Below are 19,694 nucleotides of genomic sequence, written 5' to 3'. Positions count from 1 at the left end.
GCGCTAGTCGCCGAAGTGGCGTCAAATCGAAAGACTTGCACCCGGGGAACGGTCTCCCTGACGGAAGGCACTAGTCACACAACATTTACATTTACCGCTTGTTACAACTGTCTGCCATCTGGAGGTTGTATCTCTGAATGATTTCCTACCCCTTGGATCAAGTTAAGACATTCCGTCTTCCTTTTTTTCCGAACTGAGTTATGCTAAAAATATGAACCCGAGAAGGAGATACAGTATCACATAATCTACTCTCAGAAGTTCTTGAGAAGAAAGGAAACGAGGAAGGTGTGATAATGGAACGTCCCTGAGGCAGCATCGTTTTTCTGATGCCATGTTCATGTTTGCCTCTAGTGCAAATAAACGTAAGCAAACAATGCGGAGAACAAGTTCAGAAATAGACACGACATTCACTTAACAACAAATTTAAACGATATCTAAGCAATGTGTCGGAGAGAAAATAGCAATACCACAAATTAACAGTGAAGTAGTGGGGCTAAGTGACATGTTTGTTTTTAGGTCAGTAGAAGGCTGTTCATTCGGACAGCAAATGAAATAAACAGAAGTGTCAAAATTACCGAAAGAACTTTTATTAAACAGAATATAGTCTTCGAAACCATGCTAATGGTAGTCTATATCTGAGAACAAAAAATGTTAAGTTTGTATTGGTATTCAGGGTATTATTCTAGGACAAAATACTAAATTTGTTATTCAACAAAATAGTGTGGCACGTAACATACAGGTCCTACGACACATCAGAACTCAAATACGTTTCTTCTGCTAGTAATAATATGTCTTCAAGAATTCCTTTGATGGCTTTCATGTATAAATCGATAACAAAAATGCATAAATATATTTATGTATGTACCAAAAAATGCTATTTTCTTATATCTGAAAAGTCAATCAGAAAACTTTTTTTGTAATTGTACTGTGTCTTTATGAAACTGTAGTTCCCTTTGGTATGAAACACAGGTTTATTCTGCATTTTGCGCATTGCACAAAATGAAAAACTCTGATTCTAAGGCAATTCACGTCTGAAACGATTTTTCTGGATTTTATTCACCATCTTACGTAGAGGCTTGCCGTGGTATACTCTTGCCATTGACGATAGCACAAGCTTTGGGAGTTCTGGGGCGTTTCGCTATAGGAACTTCATCCCCTTTCCTTATGTTTTATTCACTCTCTTCTTCCTGTTGCATTTTCTCTTGAGTATGTGAAAGTGTAGGCCGTTGCCGAATATTGACCATGTGCTATACAAAAAAAAAAAAAAAAAAAAAAAAATGAATAGCTTTGTTGTGAGGAAATAATCAACTTGTTCGATAGTGTACGGTGTATTAGCATGTTACAGCATATTATATGTACAGTCTAGTTGAAAAGTACAAAAACAAGTAGAAATCATCTTAATAGGGTATAGAAGAAGATCCACTACCAGTCACAACTGAAGATAATTATTTAAGCATGAAATCAGTCAAAAGACTGACGGCAGAATGAAGTAGAAGAAAGATGCATTAGTTAAATAGAGATGAAAAGATCAGTGTAATATAGTAAAATATGAAGAACCGCGTAAAAGCAGGCAGAAGACTGATGGGTTAAAAAAAATTTAACCATTAACAATACTGGGCCGGCCGAAGTGGCCGAGGGGTTCTAGGCGCTTCAGTCTGGAACCGCCCGACCGCTACGGTCGCAGGTTCGAATCCTGCCTCGGGCATGGATGTGTGTGATGTCCTTAGGTTAGTTAGGTTTAAGTAGTTCTAAGTTCTAGGGGACTGATGTTAAGTCCCATAGTGCTCAGAGCCATTCGAACCATTTGAACAATACTGTTTAAAGAACGACGTTGTTCGACAACGTCGTTGGTTCAAATGAGTGTTTTATCTCCCACTATTCCTTAGTTTTAAGTCTTTGCTCATTCTCAAGAACAAGTGAAAATGTAGCCTTACTGTTCGTGTAAACGGGAACTATAACTTTGCTGCATATAATAATAGTGTGTGGAAGATACATAGAAATTGACTGTACTTTTCCGAGCAAAACTTCCAGTTCCTTGGTGACAAAATCCTACTCCTTGTGACGCCAGGAACGAAGCGACGCATGCTTTCTACAGAACAGGAGATGAACACAGACGAATCTCCCCTGTATCATCTAGATACGAGCGAAACCGTGTGCGGTAGCGGCGCTTTCCCGCTACGTTGGCGGAAAGATGAGAGGGGCAGATGCGGGGAAAAGGCAGCCCGCTTTGCCGCCAGCCCCCGCCACGCCGCCGCCCTTGACCGTGAGCTTCGCGCCGGCAGCCGCCGCGGCGCCCACCCTGGGAGCAGACCGGTCCAGGGGACTTTCTCCGGCCGGGGTGCGAGCCACTTTCTCCAGCCGCCGCGTACGCCCGCCTATAAGGCCTGGGAGGCGGAGAAAGCAGAGGCGCCAAGTGCGGTGGGCGTCGTGGGCGCTGCGGGAGCAGCCAGCGGCCGTAACTCTAGCCGCCCGCCACAGGAGCGCCGCGGGGGGCTCCCAGTGCGGTGGAGAAGCCGCAGCGGATCTACCTGCTACAACTCGCTTCACATTCCAGATGACACATAATATTTAGTGGTGCAGGTCTTGACAGCAGGCAAAGATACTCGAAAGGAGTCTTACGAGGACCGTTCAATAAGTAATGCAACTTTTCTTTTGTTTTCCTCAAAGCAGGTTGATTTTATTCACCATTCCAAGACACCATATTATTTCCCACTCTACAAAACCCTATTTTTCAACATAATCTCCGTTCAGTGTGATGGCCTTACACCACCTTACTGGGAGGGCCTGTACGCCCTTGTGGTGCCGCTCCACTGGAAGAAAAAAGCGAGTGGCCAAATCATTCGCTCGAATTGTACAGAATGTTTTTCAAAACAGTCGTGAAAAACTGTGGCCCAGTGACATGGCGCTTTGTCGTCCATAAAAATTACGTCGTTGTGTGGGAACATATATCCATGAATGGGTGCAACTGGTCTCCAAGTAACCTAACATAACCATTTGCAGTCGATGATTAGTTCAGTTGGAGCAGAGAACTCAATCCATTTGATGTAAGCACAGCCCACTACCAGCTTGCGCAGTGCTTTGTCGACAACTTGCGTCCGAGACTTCGTGGGGTCTGTTCCACAGTCAAACTCTACGATCAGCTCTTACTGAAATCGGGACTCATTCGACCAGACCACGACTTTCCAGTCGTCTAGGGTCCAACCGACGTGGTCACGAGCCCAAGAGAGGCAGTGGAGGCACTGCAAACGACGTCGTGTTCTCAGCAAAGCACTCGCATCGGTCGTCTGCTGCCATAGCCCATTAACGCCCCATATCGCAGCACTGTCCTAACGGATACGTTCATCGAACGTCACACGTTGATTTTTTGCCGTTATCTCTCACAGTGTTGCTCGTCTGTGAGCACTGACAAGTCCACACAAACGCCTCTGCTCTCGGTCGTTAAGTGAAGGCCGTCGACCACTACGTTGTCCGAGGTGAGAATTGATGCCTAAAATTTTGTATTCTTGGCACACTCTTGACTTTGTGGGTCTCGGATTACTGAATTCCTAACGATTTCCGAAAAGGAATGTCCCGTACATCTAGCTCTAACAAGCCCTCTGCGTTCAAAGTTTGTTAATTCGCGTCGTGTGTCCACAATCATGCCGGAAACCTTTTCACATGAATCGCCTGAGTACAAATGACAGCGCCGCCAATGCACTGCCTTTTTATATCTTGTGTACACGATAGTATCGCCATCTTTATATATGCATATCATCCCACGCATATCACCTCAGTGTGTAAGAACTGGTATGAAGGCAGGGAATTAGTGTGGCATTCATGTCTTTGCGACGTGCGTGCGGTAAACGTGGAAACCTGAACTACGGCAACATTAATACTAAATGCGTCCAAACAAGACCAAAGTGCTGTCATTCTTTTCTTGGCTGCCGAAGGACAAACCCCGGTAGACATCCATCAGATGACAAAGAAAGTGTATGGGGTATCATGACTGTCGCCTATCTTCAGTGTAGAATGGTGTGCCAAGGGGTGCTGCCGCTTCATGATAACGAACGTCCCAATATCGCAAATATCGTAACGCAGAAGTTACGCCAACTCAAGCGGGAGACACTCGAGCATCCGCGCAATAGGCCTGAGCTCTTCCCAGGCGATTATCACGCCTTCGGTCCCTTAAAAAAGTCTTTGAAGCGTCGATGGTTCCTGTCGGACGGGGATGTGTAGCAGGCACTTGCGAAATTCTTCACGCAGCAGTACACGGTGGTTTACGAAACGTATACTCATATCTTCAACATGGCGCTTTGGTGGATGATTAATTCAGTGCTCATGGCGACTTTGCCTGGTTGGCATATCGATTCTGAACTTTACGGCGTTCTATCGGATAGTTTTTTTAATCCCCTCTTACATAAGCTGTATCTGCCAATTTTAAGTTGCACAGTTTATTGTAAGTGAGTTTTAATTTGATTGCTTCTTTTCTTACTGTTTAAGGACAGACTGAGTAATAAGTTTATTGTTGGGTCATAAACATTCATATAACAAGGCGTAGCTTCAATAAATCAGGACTTAATCTATCTTCCCATGTTAGTAGACCAGTTATTAATGCAGTAGGCTACATGCAAAGCAAACACCTCAAGGATATACTCAGGAGAAATGAGGTCATTGCGATCAGAATGCAGAAGAAATCTTTCACGCCTCAACTGCTATACGTGCACAGCGAATCGCCACTGACGACCCTTTCATTGACACTGATTCGACATCAGTGACAAGCAATGGTACAAACCGATAATAACTGGCGTCACAGTAGTATAAAAATAATATTTCAGAACAAGGTTAAGTGTCATTTGACTCAATCTTGTAAACAGCGCTTAGCGCATCGGCGTTTTTGTACTTTATTCAAAGAAATTATAGGTGGACGGAGTAATTTTAAACTTCCTGGCAGATTAAAACTGTGTGCCGGACCGAGACTCGAACTCGGGACCTTTGCCTCGGTCCGGCACACAGTTTTAATCTGCTAGGAAGTTTCATATCAGCGCACACTCCGCTGTAGAGTGAAAATTTCATTCTAGGAGTAATTTTAGTTTAAATATAACGTGTAAAGTACTATCTTACATTAAGAATAGTATCTCACATCCAGAGAAGTAGGCCACTGGCAGCGAGGCATCAGTTACAGCATCTAACTCAAGCTTCTTCCTGAGAGGGGGTTGTCATCTGCCAATCGAGTAAAAGATTATTATTTATGAAACATTTGTGTTTGTGTGAAACTAAGAAGATCCACTTTATAATTCACTACACTGATCTGTAGTATCACTTGAAATATTCTTGGCCAGCAGCGCTTGCTATCTGATCAATAAACTTCCTCCTCGATAACAGTACACTCATTGCCACTCACTTTTATAGAAGGCATCGAAGGAAGAATAAAAACTAACATACAGAAATAAATATCAAGTTAAGGACATTTGATAATGATAATAGACACTGACAAGCTTTTATCTCGGAAACCATCCTATACTGACCGCTACAACCATGACACTCGGTAGAATACGAACAAAAGAAAATTATATGATTGTAGATGTGTTACCACAAGGTGTTTCTCTTTCTTTCATCTACAGCATGGACATTGTAGAAAATAAATATTTTAACTTTTCCATTTGGGACGAGCCTCGATATTCGTCAATAGTGACGCGTTATTTATGGTTTTGTTGGTTTTCCTCTCCTCGGGACAGGAAGATAGCTTATTTTTTCCAAGGCTGTTTATCCTGGGAAATTTTTCCTCCGACGTTCCTCTAAAAGGTACTGGGCGTTTAATGCCACTTCCAGTTATAAGAGTAGTGGACTCGCGAATGATTTTACAACTGCTCGGCTGCAGTCGTACCGCGACTTGCGTCCACCGGGACCAAGATTTCTTTTCACGTGTGAAGATAAGTGCCGTTACGGATTTGTGGAAATACGGATTGGTCTCCTTTCAACTTTCTAAGCAGATTTACAGACGGAAAAAGAGGAATTGAAAGTAAGACTTGCAAATGAGAGAAATCTGCCTCGCAGCGTAACTGGGATGTAATGAAGTGTACTTACCTGCGCTGGAGGTCAATTAGGACTCGCCGTAGAAGAGAGCACAGAAGTTCTTGGCTTCACCGACCTTCCTCTCACAGCAGCAAAAAAAAATCCAGAACTAAAGTGGTAAAACGTTTTCTCCTGTTCTCATAACACTGCAGCACATAAAATATATGTCTGCATACATTCGTTTCTATGGAAACGCAAAGGAAAAGCTCCGACCGTGTTAAATATTTCCTATTGTCTTCCCAAACCGCATCAGTCATAAGATGAATCATGTTTTAAAATGCCTAGGTGTAAATTCTTGAATGTTCTCACACAAATTTTGACGATTTGTCAGCTCAGGAAAAACTACTATTTGCTTTTCGACCACACGCCTGTAGGCAAATAAAATTACAGGAGAAGTGAATTCGCTAACCGTAAGAGCAAATAGCAAACTCCTAGATATTAAAGACTACTGAAGCTACATTTCGTTAAAATTCTTGGCGATTTCGAGGTGATCGGTCATAAAGTTGGCGTGGGATCAGTCCTACTGTTCTCATGTACTATTTACAGTTACTGAATGATATTCTTTGTACTTGGTGTACTATGATCTATCGTAATGTAAACGGATGTTTGCTTCGATGTCTGTTCTTTCCAGTTTGTCTGTTTAGAACTCGTGCGAACTTGGAATAACTGTAATATTTACTGTTTTCTATGCTTTTCATAATGTCATCCCAATCATGTTATTTGCAGGATTTTATTCTGTATATGTTGTAGTACTTCGCTATAAAAGGAAAACCTAATTGTAAAATTCCCGTTGAGACATGTAGCATTACAATTTCGAAGCCTTTATCATGCACCTACATTTCTTTTACAGGTTTACCCGAGATTCTCTTGGATACATTTGCCACATTGGTTTTACAGATGTTCTGGTGTTTAAAGCGATGCATGGCCTCTTGCTCCACACAGCGGAGTTCGTATAAGGTTCGACATGCTAGTAATTGCCTGTCTTCCCCTGTTCTTGATGTTCAGGGCAACAGGATTTTCCCAGGTGGTTTGGTCAAGCGAGTTCTCGGATCAGCATTCACAGGGGTTGTATTACCTTCCTTAGTTATGTAAACAAATATTCGGCGGAGGACATGACCTTCTTGCAAGTACATTTGGCTCTTTGTTGCTGGAAAGCCGACCTTCTGGGAGAATTTCTTTCACAGTATTACTTAAGAAATACTAACGGGTTACAGCCGACATCAACTGGACGTGCATTACCGCAGAGGGAGAATTTATTTTATAGTATTACTTAAGAAATAATTACGGGATATAGCCGACAACAACTGAACGGTTCATTACCACAGAGTATTCCTACTTACACTAAGTGCAAGTTAGTATGGTGTGTTGGAACGAGAGTAGATCCAAAAAATCCGACTATCGTGGGGAGTGTACTCATGATTAGACCTTCCAGATGCCTCTCGACTCTCCAGTAGCTCTCCTCTTACCCGTCTATCACCACAGAAGCCCATATACGAAAATACTTGCAGTTTAGTTCGTGAAGCTTGAGCTCTTACCTCAGTTGAGAAATTACAGCCTGAGATGGTTTCCCGGTCCCGTGCACTGTTTTAACATGCCTCATATGATCCACATAATTGTAATCCGCCGTCACTAAAATATTTGCTCTGTGTATTCCTCCTTAATTCCTTGACGAGAGCAACTATTCGCGTTATATCTTCTTATCAGCTTGTTACGAGTAACAGGCAACTGTTTGGCTCCCCCATCTTTCCTTAAACAAAGTTTGTAAGAAATGGATATCCATTAAAATGGCACATATTGTTTTAAGACATGTGTGCAAGAAATAAGTAGTTCGTTTTGCCATTTCACTTGGAATTTCGAGAGCAGGTTGAGTGCCCAAACTTGTGTTATTGTCAGTGTGATACTAGTAATTTATCGTTAAAACACGGTCGCCTTCTCCTGACTAAAAGTGTCCATTTTTGGTGTTACAGGTTGTTCTCGTGGCACTACTGCTGCAGGTAGCGCTGACGAGGGCGCGAGCCATCGGCGGATCAGCCAATACGTAAGTACGGCGCGGCGGCCGCTGACTGCTGACTGGGGACGACGCAAGACCGCAGCACGACGAACGTGGACCGTAACTCTGGTGACACTGACTCTGATTACCCATTTCTGACGTTCTTAACTGCCCCAACTAACGCTGTCCACAACGGAAATTCTCTCAGACACTCCAGTATTTTGAAAACTATCCTTATAATCGAGAGCAAACCAACATTTTTCTCCACGATGTAATGCTGGAGTTCAGGAAGTGATGCAACACATCTTTTTATCTTGGCCAGTTTCAGTTTCTTGGTCAATTTTGATTTAAAAAATTGTAATTTTGTTTACGACGTCCTTCTACATTCCACAATCATCTCTTATATTTCCCATAACTCTCGCTAGATGGCAGCGCCATAACCAGTCATCAAAATGGCGTCTGTAGCTCAGGTGCGTTCCAAGCAAAGAGCAGCTATTCAATTTATTTTGGTGGATAAACAAGACGATCACGAATACTCACAGGCATTTATGGAATGTCTACGTATATCGGACACTGAATAAAAGTACGACAATTGCTAGGAGACTCGTCTGTCGTCAACAGAATAAGGATTAAAAAATCTGGCTGGTCTCCCTCGCGCAGGCTGGCCGCACTCAGCTGTGTCGCCTGCAGTGTTGCAACGTGCGGACACTCTCATGCGAAGTGATTGACGAACAACAATCAAGCAGCGCTGTGCTTGGCGTAACGCCTATGTTGGTGGTGGTCGCACACCTGTTCACGAGTTAGTGCATACGAAGGTTTGTACCTGTTGGGTTCTAGCGATCCTCAAAGCCTAACCGAGGGGCCTAAAGAGGAAAGACGGAACATCTGTGCCGAACTGCTTGCCCGTTATGTGGCTGATGGTGAGGACTTTTGGCCAAACATTGTCACAGGCGATGAAACATGAATTCAGCGCTTTAAGCTTGAAACAAAATTACAAACAATTGAGTGCACCTCGCAACGCCCCCTTCGAAGAAGAAGTTCAAAACAGCATCTTCAGCTGGTAAAATCATGACTTCTAACGTCTGGAAATCTGGAGGGGCTGTTCTGTTCCATGCCATTCCTCGTGGCCAAACGATCAACTCCAAAGTGTATTGTGTGGTTCTTAAGAATCTGACGATATGATCATAGCGTTTTGGTGGTCACAGAAATGTGAACGCACTTCTCTTTTTACCCGATAACGCAAGGCCACACACACACAAATCTGCGCACCCACAAGGAGACCACAAAACTTCAGTAGACTGGTTTTCCTCATCTGTCGTACAGCCCAGACCTCGTACCTTCTGTTTTCCATCTCTTTTACCCCACTAAAGGGTGGATCTTGAGAGAAGCACACAGCAATGATTGGGACGTTATTGACGCAACAAGAACTTGCCTGAGACGCAAACCATTGGGGTGGTACAATGACGTCATACAGGGTCTCATATTAAGGTGTTATAAGGCCAATGAATTGCTAATACCTTAGATCGAAAGATAGGGATTCATATCCAAAGCAGTGGGTACCAATATCGTGTATTTAAATTATCAATAAAACGTTCCTGCTTTGAGAAAAAAGTGTTGCATTTTTTATCTAACGAACCTCGTAGATTACAGCATCACAATATTTAAGACATGCTAGCGTAATACACCCAAGACGTGTCGAAACAATCGTTCAATTGACACTAAAATACACAAGCCATCTTGTAAGCGGCAATGTTAGCTCTTGTAGAGTGTCATCTCTGACTAATTAAGAGCACAAAAACGTCCCCTCCAGTATCTTATACTGCGTAATCCACAGCGAAAGTAATAACATAACGGGTCCTCGCAGACAGCGTAGAAAAAAAGTAATTGTATATATTTCATCTGCATACGTCGAATAGTATTAAATGAAAAAAGATATAGAAAACACTCAGCCATTTACTTTATCGAAGGATGTCTTCTGACTCTAGAACAGTTCGGCTCAGACTGTCTCAAACTATAGCTAAGTTTCCCATTGAACATGGATTTTATTTATATATTTCACCTATGTTCATAGTTACCCCCAATTAAGTAATTCGTATCAATTTCGTGTTATATTTTTTGTTGAACCATCGAATAACTCATAATGCACTATAAGTACTACAGTAAACCATTACGCAGGCTTTGAAGTAACAGTTCATCTCCTACCCTCTTCATTTTCTATTTCAGAAATAAATATAATAGGATTTGCTTTCTTAGTTGAATATTGGTACTGATGTTCATTGTATTCAGAATGAGATTTTCACTCTGCAGCGGAGTGTGCGCTGATCTGAAACTTCCTGGCAGATTAAAACTGTGTGCCCGACCGAGACTCGAACTCGGGACCTTTGCCTTTCGCGGGCAAGTGCTCTACCATCTGAGCTACCGAAGCACGACTCACGCCCGGTAACACAGCTTTACTTCTGCCAGTATCTCGTCTCCTACCTTCCAAACTTTACAGAAGCTCTCCTGCGAACCTTGCAGAACTAGCACTCCTGAAAGAAAGGATATAGCGGAGACATGGCTTAGCCACAGCCATTGTATTGCTTCCCAAAAACATTTGACAACAATTACAGCAGCTATACCTACGTTGATCAAAAATGTGTGTCATCAAACATGACACGATACTTTTTATTGTGTTACTTAAACCCATACTTTAACATAATGTATAGCATTAGAGCAAGTGTGTTTTCAGTTTCAACATGGTAACGAAAGATACTTAACAAAAGATTTTTTTTCCGTCTCCAGCTGTTATGGATATATAGTTTGTCGTTTTTTCATACTTGAATACTGACTTTCCCGTCGCTTGCTTAAGTACTGCATGTTCTGGTGGACAATTCGATGGTTAATCAAAGATCTCTCTTTTATCCTCAGTGTATTTTGTTTGCTTGTATGGCTAAGGACTACAATCACGTCTGTGTGAAGAATAAGAGTAATAGCGAAAAATTAATTTCTGGAATAATTTTTTCTGCTTATATAATCAAAATGGTATATAGTTAGCACAATTCATGTACTGTAGTTAAATTAATCATTTGTCAACGTGAAGGACGGTCCGATGTTAGAGAGATTTGCAGTAATAAAGAGCTTGGAGCGCTTCTCTATAGTACTGCGCCTTTTACAGGTCCTCTGTTGCTATCCAGAGGAGAGGCGACTACGATGGTGGAGGGTCTTTCGGGGGCAGCGGTTTTGGAGGAGGCGGAGGAGGCTACGGAGGTGGAGGTAAGCGCGCTATGGTTGCTTCAACTCATTCTCTAATTACTTGCTTAGCGAACTATAACCTAGTTATTGTTAAACCTTCCACAATATCCAGAAATATGTCGTCAAAGGTATCCGAAAACCAATCTCAAATGTAATAACTGTAGATACTTTTCAATATTCTTACATATAGTTCCGCTCCGGGCTTATGGAGAATGGCTGTTGATATACTTTCCGGGATGTGAGGTCGTGGTCCAAGAACTTTTCTGCTCCTTACGTTTCGTCCAGAACTGCGCTGGACTTCCTCAGAGGCGCTGCTCCGCTGAGTCTTGCCGACTGGAGCAGCGCCTCTGAGGAAGTCCAGCGCAGTTCTGGACGAAACGTAAGGAGCAGAAAAGTTCTTGGACCACGACATCACATCCCGGAAAGTATATCAACAGCCATGTCACCCGGTCGTGAAAGCCTTCATTCTACAATTATGGAGAATGGATGCATTCCAGAATAATCGTTCATATCCAGTCGTATTTATACTAAGATTATCGAAAGACTCTTCGAAGCCTAGAACAGTCTCTGGGCTGCAGTTACATTCCTGCATACTCATTATTTTCGAGATATGTTCATCATTCATTCCAGCATTGGTCTTCAATGATAGACAGGAAGTCAACGAAAGAAGCCTAATGTCGAAAATGGAATTTTCGCTCGTTATGAAAAAAACATATTGAAAATCATGTATGTAGCAATTTTCATTCCAAGAGTGATCTGTTTGTCTCATATTTCACATGTGTATTTGCCTAATGAAATATATTGGACTACCGTCATTCAATGACCAAGGATGAAGTGCTTTGAGAAACTATGTAGAAAACTCTCCACTTTCAATCGATTACAACTAAAACTCAGTAAAATAGAATCGAATGCCTCAAATAAAAGCTGATATCCGCCAGAATCATCATCACCAAATAGGGTGTGTAAATCAAAGTCCATTGTGTGTACGCAATTGATTGCTCTGGATCACAGAGCAAAAATTGTCACTCTGTTATCTCTGGTAGGGTGCGACTGGCTGGGCCAGTGAAACACTTGCAATCCATGAAACACATTTGAGATTAGGTGCATATACACTAAAACGACCGGATAACTTAATACTAAACACATAAGTTCACACAATGTCAGCGAGAGTTCATAGCTGTACAAAGATTGTCGTACAAAGATATGTGACACTTTATGATTATATCGATACAAAACACAATCATAATGAAATGACGAAGGAGACTCTGAAAAAATAAATGTTATGTTACAATATATTCCAATATTAAAAATATCTAATATTAAAAATAAATGAATGTATAAGCCAAATATGTTTTACAAGTGAGTAATGGCACAGACTACTATGTCATATGGACAAACTGGAGAATTTGACGAGGTGTCGAAGGGGGAAAGGCGTCTATGGAATGTGGGTGTCGATCAGTTGTAACACGCTTATTATCTAATGGTGAGAGAAATAATAACTAGTTAAGTAAGGCTGAGTGATGGAACTGTGTTTGGTCATGAAGAACCAAATCAGGATTCTTTGATTGGTGTTCATTGATGGCCAGAATTTCGAGTAATGTTAGTTTTTAGCCGTTAATTCATCTATGGATGGCATATTTAATATCATATAAATGATACTCATTCAAAGCATGTTCAGCAAACGTGGAAACTTTACGTTTTCTGTCTCCAACTCCTTTCATGCCCAGTCAGATAGCCCTACCTGATTGGTCTGCATACTATTTCTCACAAAGGTTGCTGGAAATTCTATAAATTCCACTCTGTTCCAAGCGTGGAATCTTATCTCTACTGTTGAGCCGAAAGTGGGCAACAGTATTCCTACTGTAAAAATCTTTAGTATATTTCCTGGATTTTAGTTTCCTGACGAGTACCGAGAAGTCCAACTCACAGTACCATGGGGGCCATTTGTTATCGGTGTAGTTTTGTGCCGTCTGAGAAGGATAAACAACAGCTGTTATCCTCTGTCTCTTCTTACTGCTGACTATGTTGTCAGTTAGGGAAGGACTATGTTGTATGCTATTTCTTTAATTATTTACAATTCATTTTCAAAATCTCCTCGCTCCTCCCTCCCCCTCCTTTCTTCGACCTGTTCATCACAACCATCTCCAAACTGTCCTTATAACACAGTTGTCTACGCCATTAGTCACTTGTAAAACTTATTTCGCTTATACATTCATATACATTAATATCTGAATACAGTGCAATATAAGATTTATTTGTTTAGAGTCTCTTTGTGAATAACTTTATATTCGTATTTTGTATCGATATAGTCATGTCACATATCTTCCTATAACACTCTTTGTACAATGTGAACTCTCGCTGAAATTGTGTGGACTATCTGTTTAGTATTAAGTTATCTGACGGTGAGCAAAGATGTCGAAAGCCAGTTCATAAGGAGCTATTAAATATTACTGTGAAAAATTAATGCTGTCATTTAAGTTTATAATATGCTTTCTTTCCAAGAACCGACGGAATATTCCATAAGCATTGATTTAAATTTCTTTTAACAGGTGGTGACTTAGGTGGCGGTTTCGGCAGCAGTGGCGGAGGTGACGTAGGTGGAGGATACAGCTATGGAGATGGAGGAGGCGGTGGAGGAGGCGGCGGCGGCGGTTTCGGCGGTCATTCTGGAGGAGGTGCTGACTTAAGTGGGTCTTATGGGGCACCAGCCGTCGGCGATGTTGGAGGATACGGGGGCGGTGACGTAGGAGGAGGCCAAGCAGGCTACGGTGGCGGTGGAGGCTTCGGAGGTAGTGCAGGAGGAGCAGACCTCGGTGGTGGACATGGAGACTTCGGCGGTGGTGGCGGCTACGGAAGCGGAGGAGCTGGCTATGGAGGCGGCCTTGGTGACTTCGGCGGCGGTGGAGGTGGAGGAGGCGGCTATGGAGGCGGTCACGGAGATTTAGGTGGTGGTGGAGGAGGTGGTTATGGAGGTGGCCATGGAGACTTCGGTGGTGGAGGCGGTGGGCTCGGTGGAGGCGGTGGTGGCGGAGCAGGCTTTGGAGGAGACCATGGAGGCTACGGCGGTAGCGGTGGATTCGGAGGTGGTGACCTTGGTGGAGGTGGAGGATATGGCGGTGGAGATGTAGGAGGTGGTGGCGATCACCACGGACCATCTGCTGGGGGCGGCATCGGTGGAGGTGCGGCGATAGGAGGAGGGTATTCGGCAGGAGGTGCGGAACATGTTCATGAGAAGCCTACACCTCATGGTTACTGGAAGAAGAAGCTTATCTGGAAACCAGACTGGCAGAAAGTGTGGAAGACGGGTAAGAAACAAATATGGAAACCTGCGTGGAAGAAGTACTGGAAACCTGTGTGGAAAGAAATTCAAGTGCCTGCCTGGAAGGAGATCAAGGTCCCAGACTGGAAGAAGGTATGGAAACCAGTCTGGGTCCCCACACAGGTGCCAGCATGGAAAGAGATCAAAGTTCCAGCCTGGAAGAAAGTATGGAAACCGATCTGGGTACCAACACAGGTGCCAGGATGGAAAGATATTCAAGTTCCTGACTGGAAGAAAGTTTGGAAACCAGTGTGGAAACCGATACAAATACCTGCCTGGAAACACATAAAAGTAGAGGCCTGGAAGAAAGTATGGATCCCTAAGTTGATTAAGGTGTATGTTCCAGGAGAGAAATCTCATGGAACAGATGAACATGGCTGGGAATATACATCCCATGGACTATGGAAGAAGAAGCTCATATGGAAGCCAATCTGGGTGAAATACTGGAAACCGGGGAAAAAGCAAGTCTGGCTTCCTTCCAAAAAGCTGGTCTGGAAAGAGGAATGGAAGCAAATTTGGAGAACAGAGAAGAAACAGATCTGGGTGCCGTCAAAGAAGTTGGTCTGGAAGCCCGAATGGATAAAGATATGGAAACCGGGTAAGAAACAGATATGGGTACCATCAAAGAAACTCGTCTGGAAGGAGGAATGGAAACAAATATGGCGGCCAGACAAGAAGCAGATCTGGGTCCCATCGAAGAAGCTCGAATGGAAGGAGGCGTGGAAGAAGATCTGGGTCCCAGCGTGGAAGAAAATCTGGGTGCCTGCGTGGAAGAAAGTATGGAAGCCTGTATGGATCCATGAGTGGATTGTACTGCCAGAGCCTCATCCGCCTCATCATGAGGACTGGGATAGAAAGGACAAGGCAGTGACGGGCTCGCAACAGCAGCAGCCACAGCAAGTGAAACAGCAGGCTCCTCAGCCGACGCAGCGAAAACAAGAAAGCAGATCCGGGGGCTTCCAATTCCCTAGGGCGTGACAATCGATCTAACCAATCCACCAGGGAAACAACAGCTGTCAAGTTTAAAATATTACTAATTCTCTGTACCCCATACGAGGGAAGAAGAGTTGCAACTAGTGTAAAAAATGATCACCATCTTGTCATTATCGCTGACAGTCGTCTGCCATTGGCCAAGAACCATTTCTCCCTAGTCTGAGCCGAATGCGAAGATGATGTATAGCCGACGGATCGTGTTAAGCCCTTGTAATCTGGGAACAGATCTGAGGGTGAAAACATTTCAGTACAATTTTTGTGGTCTGCCATAGGAGAGACGCTGGATCAGAAAAGGAAGCACAGTGAAGAGAGGCCGTCGTCGTACCATTCAGCTATATAGCCTTTTATGTTTTAATGTACTAATGTACTGAACTTTTGTACAGAAATATCCCAAAGCTACTAGAGTATGTTATTTAATATAAACTGCGTGTGTTCACGTGCAGCCAAATAGTGTGATATGGACAAATGAGCACGCGTGCTTTGTATGACTGATTGTTAATATTGATGTTTATATTTGTACATTGTTATGTTGTTGATTTTGTACGTTGTATAATAAACTTGAAAATTGTAACTCGTAATATTTTTGTCTTTTTACATATTATACACTGCGTAGGCTTGCTAAAAGGTATGTTGCGTTCGTGAATTAGTACTGGCACCGAAGAATATGATGGTCACGAACATAACAGTACTTCAATTTCCTAATTATGTCAGTGATTCCAGTATCATAAAACTTAGTTCAGATACCATGGTGCTGTGATGACGCCAGAGGTCAGCAAGGTATGTAAGCAACTGATTGGATAGTGAGAATCTGAACATATCCTGTTGCGTATATGATTTTTGTCCATAAACTTTCAGATGCAAGAGAACAGATTTTATTCCTACAGCGTAGAGAATTCTAGTTAACTTCGTACTTTTGCAGAACGTCTAACGATCAGAAACTGTACGTGACCACCTCTCTTCCTCTTTCCGGTCAGTTTTTGATGATGAAAATTTCCTGCACATTTGGAATACTGCGTAGACTGTGGCGTGAAATGTGCAACGAACTTCACAACAATAGATTTCTGAAATCATACATCAAAAAAAATACATAGTTGAAGGTTTTAATGCATGGAAAAGATTTGAGGCAAGCTTAATGCACCGTTGTAAACCACATAGCTGATGATGACAATGGTGATGGTGATGGTTACGATAATCATGATCATGGTGATAATAATGAAAAAGTTATTTCGTGACAAGATATTTTCTAAAACGCGAGTTCGCTGTGTTTTATAAATTCATTTCCAATATTCAAGGTTATAAAGACAACTGCAGTTCTGTCTGAGCAATGAAAGACTAAAGCGTTAATTATTGCTGACTTCAAACTGGTCTGAGTTTTTAGAAAATTCACTGAAATATTCATCGGAACAACATAATTTTCAGATTACGACAGTATTATTCAACATACATTTATGGAACACATGCCTTATTTTAAAATGTTTTGTATCATTCCTGCTTCCTCAGTTGGTTGACCGTGTGCGCCAGTGGTCTACTAGAGAAGTCCTGTCCAAGCGATTGCTTCAATTCTTCACTAATGGCGGTACTGTGTTTCAGGAATTGACATTAATTACAGCTGAGATCAGCATTACTTCCTGTACACTGGTTTGGTTGCTCAACACATTCAAAATGCTAGGCAGATTCAGAGGGTACAAGCTTAAGTAGAAAATTCGAAGTCTACATATCGCGGAGGTACATTTCGGTCACGTCATCGACCTCGCTCTTTGTCTTACAGAAACAATCTTATGCACACTCATTAGGCTTACGTATTTTTCACTTGTATCTCAGCAACAAATTAATATAGATAATAACCTTGGTTTCTCGTAGTAAGGCAAAGGTTGCGACTGGCATTTCAAACTTTCCTTATTAGGAGCACTATCACCTCTCATTTCTATCTTGTTGTGATATGGCAGAAAGAATTCGAGATCAACAACAGGGTGAGTTAAAAATATCCGCTAAGGTAGAGAAGCAAGAAAGCAATTAATGGCTTTACTAACACCAGCAAACACATAAATAGATAAATGCCTGTACAGTACACTAGGAGTACGTGTTATTGATAGGTATAGTATTGGCTCAACTATGAAATGAACTTGTTTCCCACACCCTTAAGCCCACCACGAAGTTCAGTCTACGGTTTTCTGAAGGTTTGTCTTGTCGGAACTGGAGCTCGTGTTCTCCTTCTAGGACTCCTCCCCTGTGCGACCTGAGTGAAAAAGAAGTTGTACAAGGAGCCGTGCTTTGCACCACTCCACCTGGTCTACTTCGAGAGCAAATGAGAAAGAGACATCATCTACTTCGTCTTAGCAACACAATAACAACAGAGGTGCAGTCCCGATTTCAACCAAAGTCTTTAGAGCTTTATTCTTCTGCATGAACCAGGGATTTAAATTTTCGCCGTCAAAACATGGTGGGATATCTCTGAAATAAAAGTGGAGACTATTACAAATGTCCTGTGAGCACTCTGAGTAAGGAATGTACACATTTCTAAAAAAAAAAAAGAAAAAGATGTAGTCAATCCCGCATTAGCTTGCCTTTTTCATTTCATTTCAACTGAAGCAAATCTCCAGTCACTTTGACGCTTCATAATCAATTGTTATGGTAGTGGCCTTCATTCAGGAGACCGATTTGATGCAGCTCTCCACGTTACTGTATCATGTGCAAGCCTCTTCATCTTCGAATTACAGCTGCAACCCGTATACATCTGAATCTGTTTACTGTACTCGCTTTTTGAACTCATTCTGCAGTTTTTACCCCCCCCCCCTCCCCCACGCGCTTCCCTCCAATACTAAAGTGATGATTCCGTGACGTCTCAGAATGTGTCCTGTCAATCGATCCCTTCTTTTAGTGAAGCCATAGACTTCCTTGGTTCAAATGGTTCAAATGGCTCTGAGCACTATGGTACTTAACATCTATGGTCATCAGTCCCCATAGACTTTCCTGCTCTCCAGTTCTACTCAGTACTTCCACATTAATGACACTCTCTACTCATTTAATACTCAGCGTTCTTCTGTACCACCACATTCCAGAAGTTTGTATTTTCTCCTTGTCTGAAATGCTTATCGTTCACATTTCAGTTCCGTAGAAAGCTACACTCAAGGCAAATGCCTTCTGAGGAGTATTGCTAACATTTAAATTTATATTCTATATCGATATTATTTCTGTTCTCTAACGCTTTTCTTGCCATTGCCAGTCTACATCTTACATCCTCTCTATTTCGTACATAATTTATTATACTACCCAGATAGCAAAACTCATCTATCGCTTTCAGTGTCTCTTTGCCTAATTTAATTCCCTCAGCATTCCAGATATAATTCCGTTCCATTCCATTTCCCTAGCTTTATTTTTCTTAATGTCCGCCTCATATCCTCGTTTCCATACAGTTCTATTCCGTTCAGCTGCACTTCCAAGTCCTTTCCTGTGACTGGCAGAACTACAGCGTCAGTGGCAAACCTAAGAATTCTTTACTTTTCTCCCTGAACTTTATTTCCTTCTCCAAATTTTTCTTTAATTTCCTTTACTGCTTGCTCAATGCACAAATTAAATAATATCGGGGACGGGCTACAAATCTGTCTCATTCCGTTCTCAAACACTGCTTCACTTTTATGTTATTCGACTCTTATTACTGCTGTCTGAGTTCTGTAAAAATTGTTAATAACCTTTGGTTCCCTACATTTCCATATTGCAACCTTCAGTATTTCAAAGAGTGTATTCCATTCAACAGTGTCACAGGATTTGTCTAAGTCAACAAAAGCCTCGCCCGTTACAACATTTCTCCGGAACCCAAACTGACCTTTTCCGATGTCGGCTTCTGTAAACAATTCGAGTCAGTATTTTGCAATAATGAGCTATTAAACTGATATTTCGGTAATATTCATACCTGTCCGAACGTGATCTTTGGAACTGGATGTATTAAATTCTTCTTGAAGTCTGATGATATTTGGGCTGTAGCTTGCACACAATGTGGAATGATTTTGTCACCACTGGCTCTCCTAAGAATATCAGCAATCTTGAGGGAACGTCGTCTATTCCAGGGACATTTTCTCAGCTTAGATCTTTCAGTGCTCTATAGAATTCTTC

The 19,694-nt window shown here is 42.2% G+C and overlaps 1 protein-coding gene across 1 annotated transcript; it reads left to right on the top strand.

Moving 5' to 3' along the window:
- The first annotated feature begins 2,191 nt into the window (after positions 1-2,191).
- On the top strand, positions 2,192-15,976 carry LOC126260495 (uncharacterized). The gene is made up of 4 exons (XM_049957824.1): positions 2,192-2,455; positions 8,019-8,089; positions 11,196-11,293; positions 13,981-15,976. The coding sequence occupies exons 1-4, from the start codon at positions 2,192-2,194 to the stop codon at positions 15,567-15,569; spliced, it is 2,022 nt and encodes a 673-aa protein (XP_049813781.1). The 3' UTR covers positions 15,570-15,976.
- Positions 15,977-19,694: the final 3,718 nt, after the last annotated feature.

Source organism: Schistocerca nitens, chromosome 5, assembly GCF_023898315.1.
Source record: "Schistocerca nitens isolate TAMUIC-IGC-003100 chromosome 5, iqSchNite1.1, whole genome shotgun sequence".
In the NCBI taxonomy this organism is placed as follows: Eukaryota; Metazoa; Arthropoda; class Insecta; order Orthoptera; family Acrididae; genus Schistocerca; species Schistocerca nitens.
This window is presented reverse-complemented; position numbering and strand designations above follow the sequence as displayed.